A 13233-nucleotide genomic window follows, 5' to 3' on the forward strand; every position below is an offset into this window, starting at 1 on the left:
GACCACCTGTGTTTTGAAAGGTATCAACTTAAATTGAATTTAAGTTGCTTTAAAAACTATAATCAGAAATGCTGTTTAGTTAACCCTGTTTCAAAGGAAACAATATCAAAATTGTAGATACTTCATGTTTTCAGAAAAAGTTGTAACTGGCTCTATCTTGAAAAATTAGTACTAGCCTAATGAACTGAATCAAATAACTTGTAAGTATATAGTAAGTAGATATCTGAGTTTTTTAAGTCACATGACTAAAAGAAGGATATGACTTAAGTTTAGTCTTGTTTTCACCAAAACTATAAGCATTTATATGTATTAAAAAGTTGTATTTGTTAATGAATCATCGAGCCTTACATCGGAAACCGGGGATGTACTGTATGGTGACTAACATAATATAATAAAAAATCATTTTAAAAAAAAAATTGTATTTGTTCTTAGCAAACATTTGGCTATCTCACTAGATATTGGCAGTTCTACTAGCGAATTATTTGGAACAGAATCTAGATTCTCAGGTTGTTGATTCTGGAATTTTGAGTGAGTCACACACTATATTAAAAAGCTTGTAGGCGCCTGGGTGGCTCAGATGATTAAACATCTGCGTTCGGCTCCGGTCATGATTCCAGGGTCCTGGGATCAAGCCCTGCATCTGGCTCCTGCTCGGTGGGGAGTCTGCTTCTCCCTCTGCCTCTGCCTGTGGCTCCCCCTTCTTGTGCTTCCTCTCTCTCTCTTTCTCTCTGTCAAATAAATAAATAAAATCTTTTAAAAATAAATTAATTAAAAATTTTTTTAAAAGCTTGGGTATTTTTTCTGGACTGAATAATGTCTAAAATAGCTCATGTTTTTCATTGTATAATGGAAATTATAGTTATAAAAATAATTTTCACAATTGTCTCACTATGTATACAGATATTAATATATACCTTTTGTTTTTACTAGGAATATTAACAATTTGTTCCTAATTATGTATTTGATTTACTATTTTCTTTACATAACTCGTAACTATTTTCTTCCACAATCCTAAGTAATTAAGCATTGTCTAATTCACCATGCATCCTTGTTGGAAGAGAAGAATATTACTACCTTGTTTTTCTCTCCTTTTTAGGTTTCTTATGATGCCATCAAAATCCCAAAGTGGTTGCCTCTGTCAGAAATGCACCCTATAGATTATTACTCTTCTTATACAAAAAACTGCACTGGAAAGTTTACAGAAAAAGAAATAAAAAATATTAGGGCCTTTTATTATGCTATGTGTGCTGAGACAGATGCCATGCTTGGTAGGTGGTATATTTAATAAGCAATTAAATGAAGAAAAAGTATAATGTTTTTCCAACAAATTGTGATCATGCTGGTTGCTGACTTGTATGAACTTCCTCAGACAATGTTTTACAACAGTTGCTTAGATGGTAAAGGCTTAGAATTGCAAAAACCTTGACACATATAAAAATTGAATAGTTTGCATTATTAATCAAAGAATAAAAAGCCTTTTCTATCTTAATTACTCATAAATTAATAAATGCTTAGATTTGTTCATACATAAAGACAGGACCATAGAAGGGTATTACCTGCTTTAAACAGGAATCGTATTGAACCAAACACAGGTACACATGTGACAGGTAATTGTAAGGCAGTTTAGATTCTAAGAGATAAGAGTTTAGTCACAGAATCTCGTGAATTCTCCCAGACTTGTAATAATTAGAAGACAAAACCATTCTTCCCAGGCCCCTTAGAGCAAGACTTAACTAAACCTGACATCATTTTCCCCATGTGTATTCTGGTCCAGAATCATACTGAATTCCTTCCCCAGTTCAGCTCAAAACCCTGCCTGCTTCCATAAGATGACTGTCAAGCAAATGTTTTGCTTACTCATTTGTAGAGTTAATGGCAGTTTCCAGTTTAGATTGGAGAACGCTTGGTTTAAAAAAATCATCTAACCAGGTATTTTCATATTTTGCTATACTTTGGAGTATGCAAATTGCATTAGTGTAATGAGGGAGGCACCTCTTCTGTACAAAGTAAATTTTGAGAGTGAACGAGCGGCAGTTTCTTAAAAAGCATTCACTGGACAAAAATAGAAAAGTATAAAGCAGAAAGCCAAAAAAAAAAAAAGGATAAATTATTTATAATATACCAAGTATAATATGAATTAAAAGTCCTAAGGATTTTCTAAATACTCAATCTTAAATGCAAATGAGATTTAAAGTAACTTTCTTTAATCCTAAATCCCTACAAATGAATTTTTTTCATATTTTCTGATGCTAATGAGTATTCACCCATTTGCCCCTGGAAATCACTTTGGAAAGTTTGCAGCTTATCCGTTCATCCATTGCCACTAAGGTGAAATACTGTGTATATAATGTTGCTGCAGGGGGTGTGGGAATATCTCTTGACGTCTCTTAGAGAAAAAAAATGCAGCAGCTCACTTCAACTACTAAGTTTATGAAATAGGTCATATCTTGTGATATCCACACTAGTCTTGTCACCAGAGAGTATTTCTTATTGTTCGCTGTGTTTGTTCAACAAATACTTAGTGCCCACTAGCTAGCTATCAGGCACTATTTGGGGCACTGCTGATACTAATTGAATATTATTATGAAATCACACTTTAATTAAAAACACTAAGCTCTTGCTCCACCTCAGGGCCTTTATATTTGTTTTTCCCTCTGCCTGAGATGCCCTTCCCTTTGCTTTTTACACAGCTGGCTATTCTCAGATTTAGCTGTCAGTTCAACTATCCCCTCCTCGGGGATGTCTTCCCAACCGCCATGCGTTAGTATACCAGCCCCACCATCTTCCTTACTCTCTACCTTATCATCTTGATTGTTTACATCATACTCTTCAATTGTTCTATCTATTTACTTGTCGATGGCCTGCTTCCCTTGAACGAGGGGAGCCTCATGAGAGCAGGGACTTCAGTCTTAATCAAGACTGCATCCCAGGTGCCTAGCTTTGCATCCATGGTGCCTGGCACATAGTAAGAACTCAGTAAACATCTACGGAGTGAGTATAAACACCAGCACTTGTAACGTGTTGTTGTAACTACAGCAGAATACAAGTTGTAGGGGCCTTCGAGGATAGCGAGTCCGTCTACCTGGAGGAGCAGGCAATGTTTCGCCAGGGAGATAATGCTTGAGCTAGGTCATAAAGGAAGAATGGGAATCTGCCAGGTAGAAGGTGGGAGAAAAGGCGTTCCACACAGAAGCAAGCAGACAGGTACAGAGGCAAGGAAGTCCAACCTAATTATTACTAGTTCAGGGATTCTAAGTAGTTTGGGACTATAAAAGGGAAAGGTCTAGGGGGTAGTTGAGGGTCCTGAGCTTGTTGAAGAATTAGACAATGGAAAGTTTTTAAAAAGTTTTAAGCTGGGGTATGACATGATCTGATATTTTAGAAAGATAGCCACCCAAGTGGTACAAGAGTTAGATGGGAAGAGATATATGAACAAGAAGACCCATTAGGAAGCCACTGTAGTTGTCCAGTTGGAAGATCTTGATGGTCAGCACTCTGTAAATAACTCCATAGAACAGTGGGTCTCAGTTTGACAGACCCTCCGAATCACCTGTGGGTTTTGTTTTTAATAAGACAGACCCCTGTAGGCCAGGACTTGGAAACTGCTAAAATAGGGATGACTCTTCTCTCTAGACTATGCCTTCCTGTGATTCTCTTAATTACAAGGAAGAGGACACTAAGAGACAGGGACTGGTCAAAAGATATTGCCCAGTTATTCCCTATCCAAGAATATGCTAAGTCTGACCTGCCAACTGGGGATCTGGGAGAAGGGGTAGCAGGGAGGAAGAGTTCTGACCTCCCATGGGGCAGAATTTGTGGGTTGGTGATAATACCAATCCTTTCATTGTCTGAGACGCAGTACAGTGCTGACATCTAGAGTTGTCTTTCTTTTTTTCATTTAAGTCACTAAGGGGGGAAGAAAGTTTCCCCAATCTCTGATAGGAACATAGAAAGCAAGCCAGCATAATCTCCAAATAAAGAAACGTATCCTGTCGGTACTACATTTTCTCCTTCCTCTCTCTCGTCAGTCAGGTGAGGAGCAGGCACGTGAAATACGGCATAACTTACTTAAGAACACTAGCTGACATCCGGATGTTAAGAAGCATCCTCTTCTGAGACAGCTGTTACAACTCACTGTGATAGAACACAAACCGAAAGCTAATTAAGATTTATCTTGGTTCGTATTGTAGGAGAAATTATTTTAGCTCTTCGCCGGTTAGATCTTCTCGAGAACACTATTGTCATGTTCACCTCAGACCACGGGGAGCTGGCCATGGAGCATCGTCAGTTTTATAAAATGAGTATGTATGAAGCTAGCGCCCACGTTCCACTCCTGATGATGGGACCAGGAATTAAGGCCAACCTACAAGTACCAACTGTGGTTTCTCTTGTGGATATTTACCCGACTATGCTTGGTAAGTAACACAATTCTGTCCATACTTATTTGTAATAGTGTTGGAAAATGAATAAGCGAAGTAGTGAGAGACTTTGTTGACTGGTTCATAACCTTGAGCAAGTCCTTTAACTGTGAGTCCGATCCACATCTGGAAAATGGGGGTGGTCGTCCTCAGGTTCCTGTAGCCTTCATATATGATGGCCATTCTTCCCTTCAGAAGATTCACAATCAGGACATGACTATAAAGTCAGCCACAGAAGATATTCAGGTTCGTAACGTTACAGATGTGATTTGTGTATCACGTGACTCTCTACCACCACCTCTCAAAAGTGTAAGTAGCTCCCTTCTGGGTTATTTTATCCACTTTGAAACTACTAATTTTGTACAGCGTTAGAAAAGTCTCTTAATCTGATGTGTGAACCTGTTTCTCTTCAGAATCTTTACATTGTTCTGTGCTGAGAACTTTACTAGCTTTTTAATGTCTGTAAGCATAACCATACGTCTAGAACAGCAACGTATGGATAGGGGTAGCTAACAGTTTTTTGTTGAAGGTAACAGAACAATACCGTCAGCAAATTCAGAGGAAATCATATAGAACTGTTAGTCTCTATCTAATTTAGCAGACTACTTTAAATTCAGTAACATTTAAATACTGAAATCCTTCTGTTCTAAGGCACCATCAATTACAGAAAGTACCATCTACTTATAAATAGATTTTGATGAAAGAAGAAGATAATACAACATAAGATATGTATGTTTCATAGGTATATATCGAAATGTGGAAGAAACATGTATCTGAAAACCAAAGACATAAGAAAGTTCTTTTTCATCTCCTTCCTTCTGCTATGAAGTCCTTTCCTTCATTTAACTGAAGACTATTCCAGGGTCTTAAAATTCTTTAGTGTTAATTTTTTTTTCAGTGCCTTTTCCCTTTCTCTCTTATTTTACATCATTTCTTGTATATTTGAACACACTTCTTTGCTGTTCTTTTGCCTGATGATATTTTTAATCTCTTCAGTTTCTTAGTTGTCATTTGCTGGTTCCCCTATGTCCCAAAGCAATTATCACACTTAGCCATATCTCTGCCGCTTTCTGGCTCCCAAACTTTTCAAGCAATCCTGATTACTTCCTCATTTCTGTTTTGATAAGAAGTGTGTATATGATTATGTATGTTTGTGTCTCTCTTATTATCATCTTTATAGTTTTAGGAACAGGTGCTTCTTTTTTTTTTAAGATTTTATTTATTTATCTGATAGAGAGCACAAGCTAGGGGGAGCAGGAGAGGGAGAAGCGGGCTCCCCACTGAGCAGGGAGCCCGATGTGGGGCTCGATCCCAGGACTCTGGGATCATGACCCGAGCTAAACACAGACACTTAACTGACTGAGCCACCCAGGTCGGGGGTGGAACAGGGGCTTCTTGATGGTGGCATTTCTTTGTAGTTTGCTCCCCTGGTTTTTCCTCATGTAGAAGTCTCCCCACCCCATTTCCAAATTTGCTGAACTTTTTAGCTTTGTTCTGTTTTCTTGAAGGACAGTGACCAGAACTGCAAACAATCATGAAAGGTTGGGCTGATTCTTTCTCAGTATCCCCTCAATATATTTCCTAGTGATATATGACATTTTGTTTGTCTTTCTGACTCTAGCAGCTCAATTGACCATTATGTACAGGGAGCTGTCTGCAGTGAGTCCTACTCTATCTGTGCTTAGTAGCCTATCACCTGATATGTAAGGTGATTAATATGCATTGTTTAAGTCATTTTTCTTTAAACATTGTTTTATATTTGCCTACAATGCAAATTTTCTACTCTATAATTTTGACCCACCATTAATACTACTTGCCATTTTATATATCATAAAAGTTAAAAAGCATCTGCAAGATTTCACATTGGAAGATTTCACAATGTATTTAGCTAACAGATTATATAAGAAAACACTAAATAAAATTGGTTAGAATGCGGGATTTATAAGACACCTAGGGGGATACCTGCCTATCCCTGGCTAATTTGTGTTGCATGACAATAAGCATTTCATTAGCCAAAACCAAGCATTCCCAGAAACTCCTTCCATTCCTTCCCTACTCTTCTGGAAATTATGTAGGTGCTCTCCAATTTCTTTTTCCTGCAATTTGTTAATTATTACAATTTTCTAAAACTCACAGTTCTCTGTAGATTTTTACTTATTTTTATCTTTCACTGATTCTTTGTAATAGACTCCTTCTGAGTCACATTTTCCCACAGAATATATTAACAGCATTTAGATCATGTGTTGATGAGATATGCCCAACTAGAGTAAAGGAAATTAAGCCAAAAATCGGTGTCTCTCTAATTCTAAACTGGAAATTAGCATCTTCAGGCTTAGCACAGTTTATAATACGTTTCATTACAAATTTCTTTTTATCACCAAAAGGGAAAAATTACATTTATGTGGTTGGGGCAGGAAGGAGAACATCTGTGCATGGGTCTTTTTCTATAAAACACTGAAACATCCTACTGACCAGATATTAGCCGGAGATAAGGTAGAAAGAGAATAATGAAGGGGTACAGCAAGAATCTTGTGTTGGAACCAGGAAACAGTATGGCAACATTATCATTTATCTAAAATTAACCTTTTTTCAAGTGATAAAGCATTGGTATTCATAGAGCTCTTACAAATCTATAGGAAAAAGAGAAATACCCTACTAAAGTAGGGACAGAAAGATATAAACAAACAGTTCACAAGAGAAGATACACAAATGGCCAAGATATTTTAAAGGTTCAAACTCGGTAGTCAGAAAAATATTAAAACAAGAAGCCAGTTTTCTTTCACATTCAGAGTTTGCAAAGATTAAAAAGAATATATATATAAGAATATATATATTTTATAAGATATATATCGATACATGTAATATATATAAGAAATATAGAAAAAATATATATATATGGAAGTCTTATATTGGAAATAGGCTTTTCCTTATTCTGCTTCTGGGAGTATAAACTGGCACAGATTTTCTGGAGGCAATAAAAACGCATACTCTTTGACCTAGAAATACCAATTTTAGAAAAAAACCTATAGCTATATACAAAGATTTATCTCCATGGATATTTATTGTGGTATTGCATTAAGTTAAAAAATCAGAAACAATATGAATACCAAGTAGTAACAGACTGGGTAAAAAAACAGTCAATTTTATTTTAAACGGTGACATGATATGTGAAAATGGCCCCCATGAATTATCGAAAAGAAAATGGAGGCTTGAAACTGTATAAACAGGGGGTTTTTGTTTTATTTAGTGAGATAGGGTGTATCTAATTTATTGTGCAAATTAGCACCTTTTGGAGACTAGTAACAATTACACCAGGATGAACGGCCATAAACAGAGACTGTTGCCTTGTTGAACATTCTCACCAGCCAACAAGGAAGAATTGTTCTGATGGTCTGTGTTTAATCTGATGTTTCAGTCTACCTTTTAAAATGAAGTTGCTCAGTACTGGAAGAGTTTAAAGTTACTTCAGTGAAGATTAACTCAAAAATTGGACCCGTAGGACAGTATGTTCTCTTTCACCTCTGCTTAATAAGTAAGATACACGGATTGTGATAACATATCTACAAGGGGCTTTTTTTTGGTGATTCTTCTAACCAATTAGGAGTTTACGATAGATATAAAACATAATCTATTCTTAGGATTCTAAAGGCCCTTTCTTTATTAGCTTAGCCATAGCTGTATTATTTTGTATGAATCTAAATTACACACAGAGTATGGGATTAAATTTCTTAGATCAAAGCCTCCAGCCAGACCTCCTCTTCCCTTATGAATCTCATAAATATCATATAAGAGATGGTGATTAAAAACACCTCAAATAGAAGGATATTAAATAGGAAAAACCAATTGAGATTCCTGTTTTAATAAACCTACCTTACTATGAAGAGCCTGTTCAAATTTAAGAGGCTACAATGCTTTTATTAAAAAGTCTAAATTTATAAATAGTTTTTAAAAGGTATTTTAACTACACCTGCAACTAGTATTGCACAGCATAGTAAAATTAATAAAAACTTGGGGAAAAAATATAAAAGGTATTTTAAAAGAGTTTTTTTTTTTTCTTTCCTATAAAAATGGTATTTTATGATAAAGTAGAAAGGGTATTCTTAGTCTGTTTATCTTAATAGTCCTTTCTGGTATACTTTCACATTATCATTTTCTAATACTGGCAGAAGAGTGCCATTTTTATGAACAGGAATTCTTTATGCTATTAAAGTTGATATCACTTCAGAGATTATTCTTTAAAACTTCCTCCCCCATATTTTTTCTTCTTTAATAACCTATTATCGGCATCTTTTGGCTCCATTAGAAATAAAGGTAGTCTCACTTTAAAATTAAAATTGTTTTGATTTTCTGTTTTAAACTTAACTTCATGTGAATTTTTTTCTTTTGTTGATCTTTTTTGTAAAATACCTGCCTTCCTCTCACATAAAAGAGAAACCCGTGTTTTTTGAATTGTGAAAATGTAATTATGTAAAAACGCAGTTGTGTTTAAAAGAATGCTTAATTGTGATGGATTCAAATTGCAAACCCCTTCTTGCTACAAGATCTTAGTGGAGGGTTGGGAGAAGCATTCTACACAGACTATTTTGTTTTTATTACCTAAAAAATATGGTGAAGTTGAGTAACTACAGGAAAGCAAGACGTGTGTTGTCGTACTAAAGAATCCAGAGATCCTGGCCTGAGACTGCCGAAATTCAAATCCCTCCTTCAGTATTGGCCTTGGGCAAGTTACTTAACATCTCTGGTCTCCAATTTTCTTATCAATAACGTGACTATAATAGCGGCTATTGCAAAGCTTAGAACAATGACTGGAACATGGCAAACGATTAATGTTAGGCATGTCATCATTAGTAGTTTGTATTCTTCGGTATGCCATAAAACATGAACGCAGTGTGCGTCACTGCCGTACCAGTCTAGTCTTTTATCCGCTCATATGCTCAGGAAGAAATACAATCTTCTCTCTCTTCAGGAAACCATCATATGTATCCAGGTCTGCATTTCCCCCATTCGTTCACTGTTTTAAATTCAAGGCCCTTTACTGAGAATCCTGCAGTTACTTTTAATTTTTGCTTATACTACCAAGAAAGATGAAATTTACTTAAAACAGAATTCGAATGACAGATTTACCAGAAGGAAAAAACGTATGAAAAGGGGTTTTATTTATTTTTTTTAAAGATTTTATTTATTTATTTGACAGAGAGAGAGAGACAGCCAGCGAGAGAGGGAACACAAGCAGGGGGAGTGGGAGAGGAAGAAGCAGGCTCATAGCGGAGGAGCCTGATGTGGGGCTCGATCCCACAACGCTGGGATCACGCCCTGAGCCGAAGGCAGACGCTTAACCGCTGTGCCACCCAGATGCCCCAAAAAGGGGTTTTAAATGAAGATCAAAGAGCTTTTTGAAATGCAGTTCAGGCTAACGTGCTTTTAAGGACATCATTGATAAATGTATGAGAAGTGAATACCCCATTTCCTGCAGCACAGAGAAGCTAATCAATAGCTCAAGTATTTATTAAATACTCTGGATATTTGACAGGGGTTTTATTCTTCATCAGTTTACAAAGGTATATAACACTACTCCTAATAGACTGGCAACAAGTCACTGTTCTCTCTTGCCTGGACTCCTGCAGTACCTTCCTCCACCCACCTGCTGCACGGACCGCTTTTAGTCAATTCACCCTGAGGTCATTCGGTCAGGCATGGCGTGCTTCTACTCGAAGCCTCTGCTGGTTTTCCTTTCACATAGAGTAAAATTCAGAATCTCTCCTTGGGCCTGGGATTCCAACATGATCTCTCAGTCCTCTTTTACAGTTGCACCCCTCACCTACTCTGCTCCAGCCATTCAGGGCTCCGTGGTGTCTGGGGAGTGGACTAAGCAGGCTCCCGCCTCAGGATCTGTACATTTGCTCTGCCCTAGGGGGCTGCCCTTCCCCCTGGTATCTACGGGATTCACCCTGGCCCTTCCTTGGGGTTTACATGTCACCTCATCAGAGAGGCCTTCCCCCGACCACACTATATACAACGGCACCTGAACACACACTCGCCATCATTCTGTCTCCCTTGCCCTGCTTGATTTTTCTTCATTGCACCCAGCGCCACCTGACATGTTTGTGCGTCTGTCTCCCCACATTAGAATGTAAGCTCTAGCAGAGCTTACCTGCCTTCTCTACTGTTGTTTCCTTACACCTGGAACAGCGCCTAGGTTGTTGAATGAATTAAAAAAACTCAACTGCGCTCTTCTCCCAGTTTACTACTGACTTCTCATATAAACACAGAAAAACAATTTTCTTAGTCTTCCAACCTTTTTTTAAGGAAAATTGGGCTAAGAATAGATCTGAAATAAGGTATTTCTAAGCATCAGAGGTTATTAAAATGCTGAATACGGGAACTTCCCAGTCCTGGGTATATACCAATTGGTCCCTGCTTCCCAGTCATCTTTGAAGTCCTCTTCTCTCCCTTTCTACGCCTCACTGGTGGTGCCCCCTGACGGCTGCCAGGAGACCAGCCTGAGCCAGCTGCTCCCCACTGCTTGCATTCCTTACGGTAGACCTCACAGTAGGGGCCTACTGCCTTGTGGCTCAGTGAGTTTTATCTCAGGCAGTCCCTTTGTCTCACACATCCTCTTTAATGTCTTTACTCCTTTTGTTTGTTTGTTTGTTTGTTTGTTTTTAAAGATTTTTATTTATTTATGTGACAGAGAGACAGCCAGAGAGAGAGGGAACACAGCAGGGGGAGTGGGAGAGGAAGAAGCAGGCTCCCAGCGGAGGAGCCCGATGTGGGACTCGATCCCGGTACGCCAGGATCTCGCCCTGAGCCGAAGGCAGACGCTTTAACGACTGCGCTACCCAGGCGCCCCTTTACTCCTTTTGTTTTTAACCAGCTATCTCTAATCTTTCTTTCTTTCTTCAAAAAAGTCCGTGATTATGACTGATTGGCAGATTAGTACTTGTAATATGCCCCCTCCAAGGAAATGGGAGAATACGGATTTTTAAATTACGTTATATGTAAAACACATACCTTCAGAAGATTTATAGAGGTCTTCCTCGACCTCCTTGTTCTCCTGCAATTAACGTATTTTTCCTCAAATGCTTAGTCATGTTAACTTTCTTATTCAATTTTGTTTAACTCCTAGCATTGCAGATATATTACTTCTTGTTTTTCATTGGACATATTTAATTATACCTAAAAAACACGGGACATGGAAACCAGAAAAGGGGTGGAAAGCAACTGCAAACTCATTTTGGAACCATCCCACGTACCCAGTCATAATTAATGGTAATTTTTCTATAGGAAAAAGATAGTTTGAGTTCCAGGTACCTTAAAAGCAATTTTTAAAAATACCTCTTTTTAAGTTAGACATTTCTCATGCTATGTTTTATAGGTTTATAAGGGGAAAATAAAGTATTTTTCCCTACATCAGTATAATCCAGGATTTCCAACATATGTTCTGCAAAATATTATTAGCCCCTCAATATGCTACTTAAAAATGTTATGTCATCAAATAACTTTGGAAATAATGGCATACTATTATACCACCCTTAAAGGTTTATGATATATATCAGCAAAACATTTACATCTACAATAAATTTACATACTTAATTTTAATCATTCTTTGCAAACATATATGACTACTAAACCCCTTTCTCATATAGGTCTTTTATCTTAATATCTGGTGGAACAAATGTGAGAAACAACTGTAATTATTTATCATTCAGAAATAAAGGACTGATTAATATCTGTTGAGGATTTCCTATCAGGTACTGTTCTCAGAACTTTACATAAATCATCATATTTAAACCTAAAATAAGCATATGAAGTACAGGTATGATTATTATTCCCCTTTTACAAATGAGGAAACTGAGGTTCAGAGTGGTTAATATCATGTCCAGGGCCACATGGCTCATGAAGTAAGTATTTGGACCTAGGCCGTCTATTTACAATGTCTATATGTGGTCTTTGGTCTCCATAGCATCTAATGATGTCATTTACATATATCTCAACTAATGAAAGAATAAGGTATTTAGAAATATTATGTTATTTTGTTACATAGATATTGCTGGAGCTCCTTTGCCTCAGAACCTGAGTGGATACTCTTTGTTGCCATTATCATCAGAAATGTTTAAGAATGCGCATAAATTCAAAAACCTACATCCGCCCTGGATTCTGAGTGAATTCCATGGAAGCAATGTGAATGCTTCCACGTATATGCTTCGGACTAACCAATGGAAGTATATAGCCTACTCTGATGGTACTTCAGTATTGCCTCAACTCTTCGGTAAATCTGTCGATACATTTTTTTTAAGTGTAGTATTATATGGAATGAGCTGACTCCATGGTGTTGCTCAAGAGATCCAGAAATCATTGGTTAAATAAATAAATATCTGCTGCTTCTCATGCCAGGACAATCTACAAAAGGTTGCCCACGTGAGCTGCAGCTTTGCAAATCATCTGAATTTCAGAGCAAGTGTCTGAAGGCTTCTGATCGGGTCTCAAGATCGAAACCATGGTTTTCTCTGATCAAGGTGTCTTCTAATAGTCATGGTTATCTTTCCTAAATAGTAGTTAACACCCTCTCATTATACCTTGATTTCAGCTGTTCTGGAGATTAACCCCTATATCTTGTGAATCCTGACATGCTACATTTATTATTTAAGATGATACCATTATCCTCATTTTATAGAGAAGACTAGGGGTCAAAGGGATTCAAATACCTGTGCAAGACCGCACAGCTATGTGGCAGAACTGGGATTTTAAGCCACATCTAACTTCAAAATCCATGCTCCTACTCTATAAAGATGCCTGCTAGTTTTACTACTCTGTG

The 13233-nt window shown here is 37.4% G+C and overlaps 1 protein-coding gene across 2 annotated transcripts in view; it reads left to right on the plus strand.

Moving 5' to 3' along the window:
- Positions 1-13233, plus strand: part of ARSK (arylsulfatase family member K) — a 45135-nt gene that overhangs the window by 29877 nt on the left and 2025 nt on the right. Inside the window, exons 5-7 of one of the 2 annotated variants that reach the window (XM_026498595.4) lie at positions 1097-1268; positions 4191-4415; positions 12463-12687. In XM_026498595.4, coding sequence (XP_026354380.2) covers positions 1097-1268; positions 4191-4415; positions 12463-12687 — 622 coding nt within the window. The remainder of the gene's footprint in view (positions 1-1096; positions 1269-4190; positions 4416-12462; positions 12688-13233) is intronic. The other variant, XM_057307248.1, reaches the window with a different exon arrangement.

This window comes from Ursus arctos, unplaced genomic scaffold (assembly GCF_023065955.2).
Source record: "Ursus arctos isolate Adak ecotype North America unplaced genomic scaffold, UrsArc2.0 scaffold_5, whole genome shotgun sequence".
Classification (NCBI taxonomy): domain Eukaryota; kingdom Metazoa; phylum Chordata; class Mammalia; order Carnivora; family Ursidae; genus Ursus; species Ursus arctos.